The sequence below is a fragment of the Mesoplodon bidens genome (genome assembly GCF_964165515.1).
Source record: "Mesoplodon bidens genome assembly, chromosome: 1".
Lineage (NCBI taxonomy): Eukaryota > Metazoa > Chordata > Mammalia > Artiodactyla > Ziphiidae > Mesoplodon > Mesoplodon bidens.
In genome coordinates, this window is record NC_138176.1 from 117999611 (window position 1) to 118014245 (window position 14635).

Genomic DNA, 14635 nt, shown 5'->3' on the forward strand with positions numbered 1-14635 from the left:
AAATGACAAATAATATACAAGGGAACTCACATAAGGTTAACAGCTGATTTCTCAGCAGAAACTCTACAAGCCAGAAGGGAGTGGCAAGTATATTTTAAGTGATGAAAGGGAAGAACCTACAACCAAGATTACTCTACCCGGCAAGGATCTCATTCAGATTCAACGGAGAAATCAAAAGCTTTACAGACAAGCAAAAGCTAAGAGAATTCAACACCACCAAACCAGCTCTACAACAAATGCTAAAGGAACTTCTCTAAGTGGGAAACACAAGAGAAGAAAAGGACCTACATAAACAAACCCATAACAATTAAGAAAATGGTAGTAGTAACATACATATCGAAAATTACCTTAAACGTGAATGGATTAAATGCTCCAACCAAAAGACACAGGCTCGCTGAGTGAATACAAAAACAAGACCCATATATATGCTGTCTACAAGAGACCCACTTGAGACCTAGGGACACATACAGACTGAAAGTGAGGGGATGGAAAAAGATATTCCATGCAAATGGAAATCAAAAGAAAGCTGGAGTAGCAATACTCATATCAGATAAAATAGACTTCAAAATAAAGACTGTTACAAGAGACAAGGAAGGACACTACATAATGATCAAGGGATCAATCCAAGAAGAAGATATAACAATTATAAATATATACGCACCCAACATAGGAGCACCTCAATACATAAGGCAATGGTTAACAGCTCTAAAAGAGGAAATCGACAGTAACACAATAATAGTGGGGGACTTTAACACCTCACTTACACCAATGGACTGATCATCCAAACAGAAAATTAATAGGGAAACACAAGCTTTCAATGACACAATAGACCAGATAGATTTAATTGATATTTATAGGACATTCTATCCAAAAACAGCAGATTGTACTTTCTTCTCAAGTGCGCACAGAACATTCTCCAGGATAGATCACATCTTGGGTTACAAGTCAAGCCTCAGTAAATTTAAGAAAATTGAAATCATATCAAGCATCTTTTCTGACCACAACGCTATGAGATTGGAAATCAGTTACAGGGAAAAAAACGTAAAAAACACAAACACATGGAGGCTAAACAATACATTACTAAATAACCAAGAGATAACTGAAGAAATCAAAGAGGAAATCAAAAAATACCTACAGACAACGAAAACACGAGGGTCCAAAGCCTATGGGATGCAGCAAAAGCAGTTCTAAGAGGGAAGTTTATAGCTATACAAGCCTACCTCAAGAAACAAGAAAAATCTCAGTCTAACCTTATACCTAAAGGAACTAGAGAAAGAAGAACAAAGAAAACCCAAAGTTAGTTGAAGGAAAGAAATCGTAAAGATCAGAGCAGAAACAAATGAAACAGAAACAAAGAAAACAATAGCAAAGATCAATGAAACTAAAAGCTGGTTCTTTGAGAAGACAAAGAACATTGATAAACCATTAGCCAGACTCATCAAGAAAAAGAGGGAGAGGACTCAAATCAATAAAATTAGAAATAAAAAAGGGTAAGTTAAAACAAACACCACAGAAATACAAAGCATCCTAAGAGACTACTGCAAGCAACTCTATGCCAGTAAAATGGACAACCTGGAAGAAATGGACAAATTCTTAGAAAGGCCATCCAAGGCTGAACCAGGAAGAAATAGAAAATATGAACAGACCAATCAAAAGCAATGAAATTGAAACTGTGATTAAAAACCTTCCAACAAACAAAAATCCAGGACCAGATGGCTTCACAGGTGAATTCTATCAAACATTTAGAGAAGAGCTAACACCCATCCTTCTCAAACTCTTCCAAAAAATTGCAGAGGAAGGAACACTCCCAAACTCATTCTGTGAGGCCACCATCACCCTGATACCAAAACCAGAAAAAGATACTACAAAAAAAGAAAATTACAGACCAATATCACTGATGAATATAGATGCAAAAATCCTCAACAAAATACTAGCAGACAGAATCCAACAACACATTAAAAGGATCATATGCCATGATCAAGTGGGATTTATCCCAGGGATGCAAGGATTCTTCAATATACACAAATCAATCAATGTGATACACCATATTAACAAATTGAAGAATAAAAACCATATGATCATCTCAATAGATGCAGAGAAAGCTTTTGACAAAATTCAATACCCATTTATGACAAAAACTCTCCAGAAGGTGGGCACAGAGGAAACCTACCTCAACATAATAAAGACCATATATGACAAACCCACAGCAAACATCATTCTCAGTGATGAAGAACTGAAACCATTTCCTCTAAGATCAGGAACAAGACAAGGATACCCACTCTTGCCACTGTTATTCAACATAGTTTTGGAAGTCCTAGCCACGGCAGTCAGAGAAGAAAAAGAAATGAAAGGAATCCAAATCGGAAAAGAAGAAGTAAAACTGTCACTGTTTGCAGATGACGTGATACTATACATAGAGAATCCTAGAGATGCCACCAGAAAACTACTAGAGCTGATCAATGAATTTGGTAAAGTTGCAGGATACAAAATTAATGCACAGAAATCTCTTGCATTCCTATACACTAATGATGAAAAATCTGAAAGAGAAATTAAGGAAACACTCCCATTTACCATTGCAACAAAAAGAATAAAATACCTAGGAATAAACCTACGTAGGGAGACAAAAGACCTGTATTCAGAAAAGTATAAGACACTGATGAGAGAAATTAAAGATGACACAAACGATGGAGAGAGATATACAATGTTCTTGGATTGGAAGAATCAATATTGTGAAAATGACTGTACTACCCAAAGCAATCTACAGAATCAATGCAATCCCTATCAAACTATGAATGGCATTTTTTTTACAGAAGTAGAACAAAAAATCTTAAAATTTTTATGGAAACACAAAAGACCCTGAATAGCCAAAGCAGTCTTGAGGGAAAGAAACAGAGCTGGAAGAATCAGACTCCCTGACTTCAGACTATACTACAAAGCTAATCAAGACAATATGGTACTGGCAGAAAAACAGAAATATAGATTAACGGAGCAGGATAGAAAGCCCAGAGACAAACCCACGCACCTGTGGTCAACTAATCTATGACAGAGGAGACAAGGATATACAATGGAGAAAAGACAGTCTCTTCAATAAGTGGTGCTGGGAAAACTGGACAGCTACATGTAAAAGAATGAAATCAGAACACTCCCTAACACCATACACAAAAATAAACTCAAAATGGATTAGAGACCTAAATGTAAGACCGGACCCTATAAAACTCTTAGAGGAAAACATAGGAAGAACACTCTTGGACATAAATCACAGCAAGATCTTTTTGATCCACCTCCTAGAGAAATGGAAATAAAAACAAAAATAAATGGGATCTAATGAAACTTAAAAGTTTTTCCAAAGCAAAGGAAACTACAAATAAGACGAAAAGACAACCCTCAGAATGGGAGAAAGTATTTGCAAATGAATCAACGGACAAAGGATTAATCTCCAAAATATATAAACAGCTCATGCAGCTCAATATTAAAAAAACAAACAGGCAATCCAAATCCAGAAATGGGCAGAAGACCTAAATAGACATTCCTCCAAAGAAGACATACAGATGGCCAAGAAGCATATGAAAAGCTGCTCAACATCACTAATTATTAGAGAATGCAAATCAAAACTACAGTGAGGTGTCACCTCACACCAGTTAGAATGGGCATCATCAGAAAATCTGCAAACAACAAATGCTGGAGAGGGTGTGGAGAAAAGGGAACCCTCTTGCACTGTTGGTGGGAATGTAAACTGATACAGCCACTATGGAGAACAGTATGCAGGTTCCTTAAAAAACTAAAAATAGAATTACCATACGACCCAGCAATCTCACTACTGGGCATATACCCAGAGAAAACCGCAAGAGGGAAGAGATATGGGAAAATATGTATATGTGTAACTGATTCACTTTGTTATAAAACAGAAACTAACACACCATTGTAAAGCAATTATACTCCAATAAAGATGTTAAAAAAAAAGAAAGCAAGGCAAAAAAAAAAAAAAAGACACATGGACCCCAGTGTTCATTGCAGCACTATTTACAATAGCCAGGTCATGGAAGCAACCTAAATGCCCATCGACAGATGAATGCATAAAGAAGATGTGGCACATATATGCAATGGAATATTACTCAGCCATTAAAAGGTACGAAATTGGGTCATTTGTAGAGATGTGGATGCACCTAGAGACTATCATACAGAGTGAAGTAAGTCAGAAAGAAAAAACAAATATTGTATATTAATGCATATATGTGGAACCTAGAAAAATGGTACAGATGAACCAGTTTGCAGGGCAGAAATAGAGACACAGATGTAGAGAACAAATATGTGGACACCAAGGCGGGAAAGTGGCTGGGGTGTGATGAATTGGGTGATTGGGATTGACGTATATAGACTAATACATGTAATACATGTAAAATGGATAACTAATAAGAACCTGCTATATAAAAAAATAAATAAAATAAAATTCAAAAATTCAACAACAAAAAAAGAATGAGGTAAAAGTGTTTTTAAATGGAGGTGGCGGACTTCCCTGGTGGCGCAGTGGTTGAGAGTCCACCTGCCGATGCAGGGGATACGGGTTCGTGCCCTGGTCCGGGAAGATCCCACATGCCGCGGAGGGGCTGGGCCTGTGAGCCATGGCCGCTGAGCCTGCGTGTCCGGAGCCTGTGCTCCGCAACGGGAGAGGCCACAACAGTGAGAGGCCCGCGTACTGCAAAAAAAAAAAAAAAAATGGAGGGGGATAAGAAAAACACAGACACAGATTCACGTTTGCTGTGAGTGGATGAGGTGGAAGGTGAGGGCGTGGGAGGGGCAGCAGTGTTGCCAAGTGTCCAGTTACGTCAGCCATGGGTTCATGGATGTTTGTCACAGAATATACTTTCGGCATAAATGTTCTGCAAAATATACTCTGTACATATCAAATATTGAACTGGAATAAAGAGAAAACGTGAATGGGATATGGGAGGAGGGGCATGAGGTGGGCGGGGAGAGGGTGATGGTGCCAAGCACCCTTGTCTGGGCCTTGGGGCTGGAGGGACCCCCCACGGGGACAGCTGGCCCACATGGGGAGGGGCCACCCCCGGGGAGGAGTCCACGAGATCTGGTTCCCATTCCCAGTGAAGATGATGGCATTAGGAAACCGTCTGTTAAGGAGGTTCTGCTGGCCATAATAAAGCTGTCATCTGCATGATATGGCGCTCATCAAGGGCAGGAGCGGGGCTGCCCGGTGAGTGGATTCTGAAGGAAGGGCCTGCCTTGCACACAGATTCAGGTGCTGCTGTAACCCCACACGGTTCTCAGATCATACCATCTCACAGTGTTTTTTCTTTCTTGAGAGCCCCAAATTCTGGCTTTCAAGGTGTAGTCCTAGGACATTTCTAGTTGTCTGGGGCCCTGGGTGTGTCCATGACCACGGTGAGTGTGACTCACTCTGATTAGCCAAGAGCACCCGGTTAGGAAGTGACTGCCTGGCTCTGGCCTGGCATGGTCAGATGGCAGCACATCCTCCACTGAGGGTGGTGAGGAGGTCGAGGGAACCTCAGGGGAGCTGTGTGTGGCCCCTGATGGCCAGAGCTGATCAGGAGAGCTGATGAGGTGAGCCTACGGTCAGGGCTGGGCAGGCTCAGTGTGACTCACTAAATGAACGAGAGAATGGGGAAGGGGGGTTGAGTGTGCAACAGTGAGAGTGTGTAACCACGTGCGTGTGAGATAAGTGTATATGTAAGAGGGAGATGTGTGTGTATCAGTCTACGTCCAGTCAGGAGACAGTACCCACACAGCAAAGGAACCAGGAGAGGTTAACATAAGAGTTGGTCAGCAGTGGTGAGTGTAGGAGAGCTCTGTGGGCCACCCTCAGGCTAAGGGCAGATACCCAGGAAAGGGGCCCCCTCCCCAGGCTGGGGTCACAGCCCACTGCACGTGGAGAAGTTGGCTAGGTTGTGCAGGCTAGCAGGAGGCGACCCTCCAGGCACGGGGGAATTGAGGCTCTCAGCAGGCATACAGAGGCGTCTGGTCTGGGAAGCTGTGGGAAGCTGTGGGAAGGTGATCGCGGGGTAAGGGCATGGGCTGCTCTGGCACCGAGGGACAGTGTACATCTGGCATGTGACTGAGCCCAGAGGATGTCCCCACACCCTGTGCCGCAGAAGCAAGGGATGACAACCAGAAACTCTTGTCCACCTGTGGCGTCCTCCACCGCAAAGGAGGGTGCTCAGAGCATCCCATGCGTGTCTGAGAACGTATGCCCCTGTGACCAGTGTGGGTAAGAGTGCCTGTGTGAGTGTGCACGCACGTCTGAGCTTGTGGAGAGTTAAATGAATGAGAGTGACGTGGGGGCTTGGGCCTAGTTCTGTCTGCATCCAAATACAATTAAATGACACGAAATTGGGTCATTTGTAGAGATGTGGATGCATCTAGAGACTGTCATACAGAGTGAAGTAAGTCAGAAAGAGAAAAACAAATACCGTATTTGTACCTGGTTGGGATGTGTCAAATACAAGTAAATGACACATCCCAACCAGGTATGGAACATTGAAAGCTGCGTTTCCGGGGTAGAAGAAGGCTGGTGACTGCACGCACCGAATGAGACCGTCAGTGCCCGGGTCGCTCTACTTGTAAAGATGTTGAAGGAGGCCCTGCTCGGAGCAGTGCAGCACCTCACCCCCACTGAACCTTAGTTCCACATCTTCTCCCTGCAGGGGTGGGGCAGGGCGGGAGCAGGTGGGGTCTTGGACCCATGCACCTCTGCCACCTCCTACATGCCCGGGCATACACACACACACGCACGCACGCACGCGCGCGCGCGCGTGCGCACCGTGAAGGTTCTTGGGGTCTCTCAGCAGTGCGGGACCCGCCCCTCCTGTGTGAGCAAAACCCAGCTCCTCACCCCTTGCTGTGGTGCCGGGGCAGCCTGAGGAACCAGAGCCTCGAGGTGATGCTGACCATGCCTGTCCAGGCAGAAACGTGAAACTGTGTGGGGGGAGAATTCTGTCACCCGGTGACATTCAGGGATGGAAGGCATGGGTGGGACAGGCCTTGCAAGCCCTGCTGTGTTGACCTGCCCGAAGTTCCACGGGAGGCTCTCACCAGAGGCAGGTCTGAGCTCACAGGCCGGGAAGCCCTTCCTGGCAAAACAATGCTGGCAGGGAGGGGTGGTCAGCTGGCAGGGCCCTGGGCTTCCCAGCAGGACCAGCGTCTGCCCTGTTCCTGACTTCCACCACCACTTTGTTAGCCGTTGTACCAAACCCTGAGATGCAGAATCTCCAGCTGTTTGACCTCGGGAAAGCTGCTCACCTCCCAGCCTCAGTGTTCTTACCTGTGAAATGGGGCAGTGAAGGGATTTGCGCATGGTGATTGTGAATCCAAAGTGAGAGCTTTGTGCGATATGTACCTGGGCAAAGGTGAGGCCTGTCTGCACCTGCTCCGGCTGCTCCTCCTCTCCCCAGCCTGCCCTTCTCTTGTTCACAGTTGAAGAAAACGAGGTCCAGAGGAGGCCACCACTCCCCAGAGGCTGCACAGCCCCACGAAACTGGACACCTGCGACGGCCCGTCCCAGGCTCTCCTCATTCACCCACTGGGATTGGCCGCATCATTTGTGGGGCCCAGCGTGGAATGAAGATGTGGGCCCCTTGTTCTAGAATTTTGAAGGATTTCAGGACAGTGACAGCAGAGCCTTAAACCAAAAACGGGGCCCTGTGGTCTCCCCAGACTACACCCCCTGAGGCCAGCCCTGCACCCACGTCCTCATTCCCCACCTCGGAGCATGTGTTTTTCCATCTAAAAGTGTTTGTGACAAGGAGGAACATTAAGGCAGCCATGCCCTGAGCAGGGACCACCTGGGAGGCATTTTAAGTGCATTTAAGTCTGTTTCTGCTCACAAGCATTGCCCAGTCCACAAATCCCTTTAGGCAGCAACAGACTGAGCCCCACACAGATCCCGTAGGGCCTGGCTCTGTGAGATGAGAGCGGGCAAGGCCCATTCTCTCCTGCACATGTGGTCTGTATGGTGGGGACTGGACCAGCTTAGAGGTAGGGGCTCCTGGGAGCTCGGGCCCCTCCTACCTCCCAGACCCCGGACCACTGAAAGTGCATGCACTCCAGGGGGCCCCGGAGGAGGAGCCCCGTTCTGGATCTGTTCCTCCCTACCTGGCAGGTGGGGCAGGCCTCTCCCCCCGCCACAGAAGACCCATGTGTAAGGACCCCCTGCTGGTGGCTCCAAGGGCAGCTGGTTCTTGCACAGCTGACCGGGGACGGGTTGGGGGCCTGGTGTGTGTGTGTGTGTGTGTGTGTGTGTGTGTGTCCCCAAAGGATGAGCCGGCAGAAGCTGTGTTCCTCTCCTGTAGGCTCAGTCGTCACACAGCATACTCTCGCTGGTACTCCGGGGGCCAGAACGCAGACCTCACCTCTCCACAGAGGGGTCTGGCAGACCACGGAGAGCTGGTGGCCTAGCAGGCTGGCAGACGCAGGCTGCCCTTGGCAGTATGCTGTCCTGTGGACCAACATCCACCCTGGGCTCCCCACCGGCAGAGTTGCCTGCAGCTCTGTGAGACGGGACCCGCTGGCAGCATCCCAGATCACTAGCAGTCGGTGCGCGCCTTTCTGCCAGGGTGAGGAGGACGCCGGCGGCCCTGGCCCTGGCTGAGCCCCCTTCCCACCCAGCGTGGTGTCATGAGCCTGGGCTGCCACCAGGCCACCACCCTGTCAACCACTGGGAATTACAGTCTCTCATCCTCTTTGTGGCCAGGAATGCAAGCTTCCCAAGAGAAGGTGAGTCCTCGGGGACCGCCTTCCACTGCAGGCTGGTGTTGCTGACTTGCGGTCACCACGCAGGGCTCAGTGGGGCAGCGGGCACGGTGGCGGCAGGGCCCGGCCCGCTGTGAAGTGGGGTTGAGCAGGCCGGAGAGGGGTGTGCTGCTGGAGTGACTGCCGTCTGAATCCCAGTTCTCTGGCTGGCTGTGTGTGTGCCCTTGAGCGGGCAGACTGCTTTCTTTTGTTCCCGCCTCAGTGTCTGTTTGCAAAGCAGTGGTCCCGTTTGCACCCCCGTCTGGGATTGCGAAGAAAGTAGAGGGTCGTTGTGGGGGGGAGGGCTTGGCCTTGGGCTTTGTCGGTCCAGCCGGCTGCGCTCACTGCACACCACACCGCCGCGAGGCGGCGGGCCAGGTCCTCTGGAGAAGGCGGCGGTAGAGGGACGGGAGACCTTTCCTTCTCATGTCCACGGGGCAGTGAGCAGCAACGTCCTTCCCCCTGCCCGGCCACCCCCCACCCCAGAGCTCCCACTAGACCCTCTGACTCGCAGCCTTCGTGGACTGTTGGTTGGAGGGAAAGGAAGCCTGGTTGCTGCTCGTGATTCAGGCCCTTGTCTTGGGGCAGCAGAGCTGTGCCTGGTTCTGATCCCCCTTCCGAGCCTTCCTTCCCAGACTCGGCCTTCCCGGGCAGGGTGCTGCCATAGGCTGGGAGCCCATCTGATTTCTGTGAGGAGCACAGACCCGAGGTTACTCTGCCAGGCGGCGCGGTGGGGCTCTGGCACGCTCCTAGCGGGGGACGAGCCCCATCAGGGACCGCTCTGGGGCTGTCCCTCCCCTCCCGTTGGGTGACGGTCCTCTCCTGTTGGGTGAAGAGACACCACAGGAAGTACTCCTGCCTTTGTCTCAAGAGCAGTGATGAAGATGTTAAAAAAAAATCAATATGTAAGTCATAAATTGGAAGAAGATATTTTCAAATGAAGAAAAAAGGAAAAAAGAGCAGTGGTGAGCAGTGTTGTAGGATCCTCTTTGGGGCCCCAAACTATGAGCTGCTCCCGGGAAGCTCGAGCCTGTGGAGTGAATCCTAGCTGTGTGGGAGGACCTGTCAGCCGTGGCCCATCACTCGGCCCAGCTGGCAAAAGGCCTGCTCCAAGCCGGTGCCATTGGCTGCCCTTTAACAGGATCAGGGAAGAGTCCAGTCTTGTGGACGTTTGGGGCTGACACAGACCTCTGAGCTGCCTGCCTGTCTGTCAGCATCAGCTACTAAATCCCAAAGAAGTCAGCCCTGAGTGCATCTGCGGGGCAGCCTGTGTCTTCTTGGGCCAGTAGGGAGGGTGTGGGGACAGGAGGGTGGCATTCAGCCACGTGTGGGCAGCTCCTGCCGGTGGTCTCTGCCAACGAGACCCCAGAGTGGGGGAAGCAGTGTCTCAGCTCTCCCTCCCCAGAGTTCCCCAGCGTGACTTCTTCCTGCGGCTCCTTGAGCGACCTCCCCCTTGGATGGCAGGCAGTGTGATGCTCTGGGGTGGATCCTCCCCCAAGAGACTGCAGGGCAGGAAGGCCACCGCACAGAGCCTCTCTCAAGGCACAGGGCTGGGTCCTGGAGGTCCTAGCCTGCCCTTCCCTGTACCGCACCTGCAGAGGCCCGGTAACTCTGGGTCCCACTGCAGGGACAGCGCTCCTACGGAGCAGATTTCTGAAGGTCTAGTAGGTCAGCGCTAGGCGTGCAGCCCCCTTCCCTCCATCTCTGTCTTTAGTGTGGGGTGTGCAGGGCCAGGCCTTTGGCTCTAGCCAGAGCATCGCTCTCTTTCCCCCCCTTCCTCTCCCCCTTTCACCTGATCCCCTTTCTCTTTCCGCTCCTTCCCTCTCTCTCCCTCTGTTTCTCTCCTGCTCTCTCCCTCTCACCCTTGCTCTGTGGTCCAGGCCTGTCTTGCAGGGCAGCACCCACACTGGGCACTGGGCTGGCAGGACCGAATGCACACTTCCCTCCAAGTTGGCATTCCCAGCCTGGCTGCCTTTGAGGTCATCCTTGGGAAACCTTCCACAGTGCAAGCAGCCTTCTAGTTTTCTTACTGTTTTACCACTTTGGGATCCAAAAGGTCTTGCCTGTTCTCTTCACCTGACTTCACCTGGCACTTGATTGTTTCCCACACCCAAGGGAGTCCTCAAGGGCCCAGGCAGACCCAGGGTTCCTCTGCTTGTGCGGACTGGACCGGCCACTCACCCCCATGGCTGCAAGGGAAGCGGGATGTAGGTGGAAACAAACTGATTGAAAGGAGAAAACGGTTACACAAAAGTACAGTGTTTCTCATGTTTGCTTTGTGCATTGGTACTTTTTTGTGTTTCATAGAGTAGGTTTTTAAGCATTTGCAGGTTTTTAAAGCATTGCTTGCCCATTTATCCACCTTTTTAAAAATTCTTAATATTTTTTAAAACTTCTTGTGATGAAAAATGCTGAACATATACAAAGTCAGCAGAGTTAGTAGGATGAGGGCTCCTGTGGGCTCACCCAGCTCAGCCATGGTCAGCATCTGCCTTCCTTGTGGCATTTACAGCTCTACCCACAGTCCCTTGGCGATCAATTTCGGCAGAATCTACATAGGTTGAAGTGCATAAATCTTGGCTGTACACTGTTAACCAGTGGATGTGCCTGTGTGAGCCACGCCCGTATCGGGATACAAAGCCTTTATGTTCCCCAGAACATGCCTCCTGCCCTTCCTGGTCTGTTGCCTCCCCCGCCACCAACAGGTAGCCAGTCTGATATCTGTCGCTTAAAATCAGTCTGGAACCGTGCCATGTGATTCTCTCATGCTGCTCCTTCTACTTGGCAGGATGTCTGTGAGATCCGTCCAGACTGTCATGTGTATCAGTGGCCCTGATGGACCACCGTTTGCTTATCTGTTCACCCGCTGGAGCACATCTGGACTCTTTCTAGATCTTGGCTCTGTGAATAACCCCAGCATTTGTGAATAAGTCATTTGATGGACATACGTTTTCATTTCTCTTGGATAAGTGGAGTGGAATTTCTGGGTCATATGGTAGGAGTGTGATTGACTTTAGCTAAAGATTTATTAGTGCTCTGTTCATCTTTGGTGACTCCTGCCTGCCCTGCTTGTCTGGCAGCATCTTGTACACTTGAAAACTCTGGCTCCAGGTGATTTGCTCAGAAGCCTGGGTGAACTCCCAGCTGAGTGGTTCACCTGCTTATTAAACTTGGGTAATCGAGAACGATTTTGCAACGGTTTTAAAGCTGCCTCACTTCCTCCTTTTTCTGTTTTAAAGTGGTGTACTTTCAGCTAGTGTTTTTAATTTAATGTTTAGTTAGTTAGTTTGTTTGTTTGTTACTTATTTAGCTGCACTGGGTCTTAGTTGCAGCTTCCAGGCTCCTTATTTGTGGCTCGCAGTTCTCCTTAGTTGCGGCTCACCAGCTCCTTAGTTGCAGCAGGCGGGCTCCTTAGTTGTGGGATGCGAACTCTTAGTTGTAGCATGCATGTGGGATCTAGTTCCCTGACCAGGGAGCAAACCCGGGCCCCCTGCTTTGGGAGCGCAGAGTCTTAACCACTGTGCCACCAGGGAGGTCCCTCAGCTAGTGTTTAGCTATATAGATAATTGTGTGTTGATGTACTTAGGACTACAGATGAGAAAGACCTACTAAGATCAGAATTTCAAATTAGTGAAATTTTCTAGTCCACAAAGAATCTATTATTAAAATGTAAAATGGGGGATGATGAGATGAATTGGGAGGTTGGGATTGACATATATACACTTTGCATACTATGTATAAAATAGATAACTAATGAGAACCTATTCTATAGCTCAGGGAACTCTACTCAGTGCTCTGTGGTGACCTAAATGGGAAGGAAATTCAAAAAGGAGGGGATATAGGTATACATATAGCTGATTCACTTTGCTGTACAGCAGCAACTAATGCAACATTGTAAAGCAACTATACTCCAATTTTTAAAAATGTGAAATAAAGCCACTGGGGAACACTGGTCTGCCTAGGAGGCCTGCTCTGGGTTCCGTCATCACCCCTCCCTCCCTCCCTCCCTCATGTGCTTCCCTGCTTCCTGCAGCCCCACTGGGACTCTACTTCTCAAGGGATGCTTACTGGGAGAGGCTGTACGTGGACCAGCCAGCTGGCATGCCCCTGCTCTACGTCCACGCCCTGCAAGACCTCCCCGAGGAGGTGCCCAGCTTCCGCCTGGGCCAGCACCTCTACGGCGCCTACCGCACACGGCTGCACGAGAACGACTGGGTCCGTATCCAGGAGGACACGGGGCTTCTCTACCTTAACCGGAGCCTGGACCACAGCTCCTGGGAGAAGCTCAGCATCCGCAGTAAGGGAGCAGCCCTGACCCCTACGCACCTCATTGCCCCCACCGCCTACCCTCGCCTTAGCCTCACACAGCACACATCACACCGAGGGTGGCTTCCCCTGTGGCTCCTGCTGTGTGAGAGTGGAGAGAGTGAGATGAGGCTGGCCTGCCTCTGTGCGCAGCCAGTGAGGGAGCCAGGGTGAGCTTGGGGACCACTGATGACCCTTAGGCCTTCGGAGGCTGTTTGGATTTTGGAGAACCCACGTGAAGGCTTTGGGTGCTCTGTCCATGCAGGAGCCAGATGCCTTTTCCAGTTGGGTTAACAAGGATTTGGGGTTGTGAGAGAGGAGTTAAGAGGAGAAAAATCCCAAGATCTCGCTTTAGCAAATGGTCTGCAACCTGCTGGAGAAACAGCAGTTCCCACGGAAAGGGTGGCTCGCAGTTCTCCTTAGTTGCCGCTCACCGGCTCCTTAGTTGTAGCAGGCGGGCTCCTTAGTTGTGGGATGCAGACTCTTAGTTGCAGCATGCATGTGGGATCTAGCTCCCTGACCAGGGAGCAAACCCGGGCCCCCTGCTTTGGGAGCACAGAGTCTTAACCACTGCGACTGCGCCACCAGGGAAGTCAGCAGCAAGCTGCCCTTGACACCTGGCAGGGACTTGGGCCTGGTGCCAGAGATGGAAGTGGAGCAGGGAGGAAGGCCTGACCAACTCCTCAGAGCAGAGGTCTCAGCTGGAGTGTAGGCCACGTGGGACCCTGAGACTTGCGGGGAGCAGGGGTCGTGGAGCAGAGTTGTGCCTCGTGGCACCAAATGGTGATCACACACCCAGTAGTGCCCCCCTCTGAGCCCCTCCACCGTAGACATGGCCTCCCTGGACCCTCACGCCAGCCCTGAGCCCCCGTGTGCGCTGAGAGACAGGCGGCATGCCTGGGAACACGGAGTGGGTGGCACCGCCCAGCAGGGGCAGAGTGGCCACACCCATCTGCCAAGTGAAGCCAGGGTCCCCAAGTAAAGCTGCCCCCCGTCAGGGCACCCCAGGCGGCTCCTGGAGGAGGTAGCACCTGACATAGGTCTTGGTTCCGCACACACTTAGTTGCCGCCGTCTGCATCTCCAGCCCCCAGTGGGGAACTTGAAGAACCAGGACCACTGGGGTGGAGGCCAGAGTGGAATCTGCTGAGGGTCTGAGTTTTGTAGGAGGCCTGTTCTGTTCGTGATTGGAGAGTGACCTCGGGTACCTGTCGGGTCCAGTCAGGAGAGAAATCAGTAATTTGAACAGGGAAAGTTTGTATAGAGAATTACTAACCACAGCAGGAGATTGGAGCAATGGAAGACAGGCTAGTAAGAAGCACAGAGAACGAATGAATGCGGGAGGAGCAGATGTGAGGGGCAGCCACTTCCCCAGGGCTGAGATAGAGGGCCCGGGAAGAGCCCCCGACCCCAGCTGAGATCCAGACCAGTTGGAGGGGGAGCTGCTGTGGTGCCTCCATGCTGGAACTTGCCAGAAATCCCCTGTCTAGGTGCTGGGGAAGTCTGTGTCTCCGAAGACAGTGAAACTGCCTGGGGGGCTGGGGTGGGGACATGGATTCCCTGACAGTCCAG

The 14635-nt window shown here is 50.1% G+C and overlaps 2 protein-coding genes across 17 annotated transcripts in view; both read left to right on the forward strand.

The window, feature by feature from the left end:
- Positions 1-13554, forward strand: part of ZNF25 (zinc finger protein 25) — a 418016-nt gene extending 404462 nt beyond the window's left edge. The window contains exon 7 of the transcript XR_014015762.1: positions 13533-13554. The gene's annotated coding sequence lies outside the window, so the exon portion shown is untranslated. The remainder of the gene's footprint in view (positions 1-13532) is intronic.
- The window catches only part of RET (ret proto-oncogene), a gene marked incomplete at both ends in the record, with an annotated part of 58799 nt that overhangs the window by 16484 nt on the left and 27680 nt on the right, over positions 1-14635 (forward strand). For 13 of the 16 annotated variants that reach the window (XM_081231028.1, XM_081231036.1, XM_081231037.1 and 10 more), the window contains one exon: positions 12794-13057. The exons of the other annotated variants lie outside the window; for them this stretch is intronic. In XM_081231028.1, coding sequence (XP_081087154.1) covers positions 12794-13057 — 264 coding nt within the window. The remainder of the gene's footprint in view (positions 1-12793; positions 13058-14635) is intronic. 16 annotated transcript variants of the gene reach the window in all.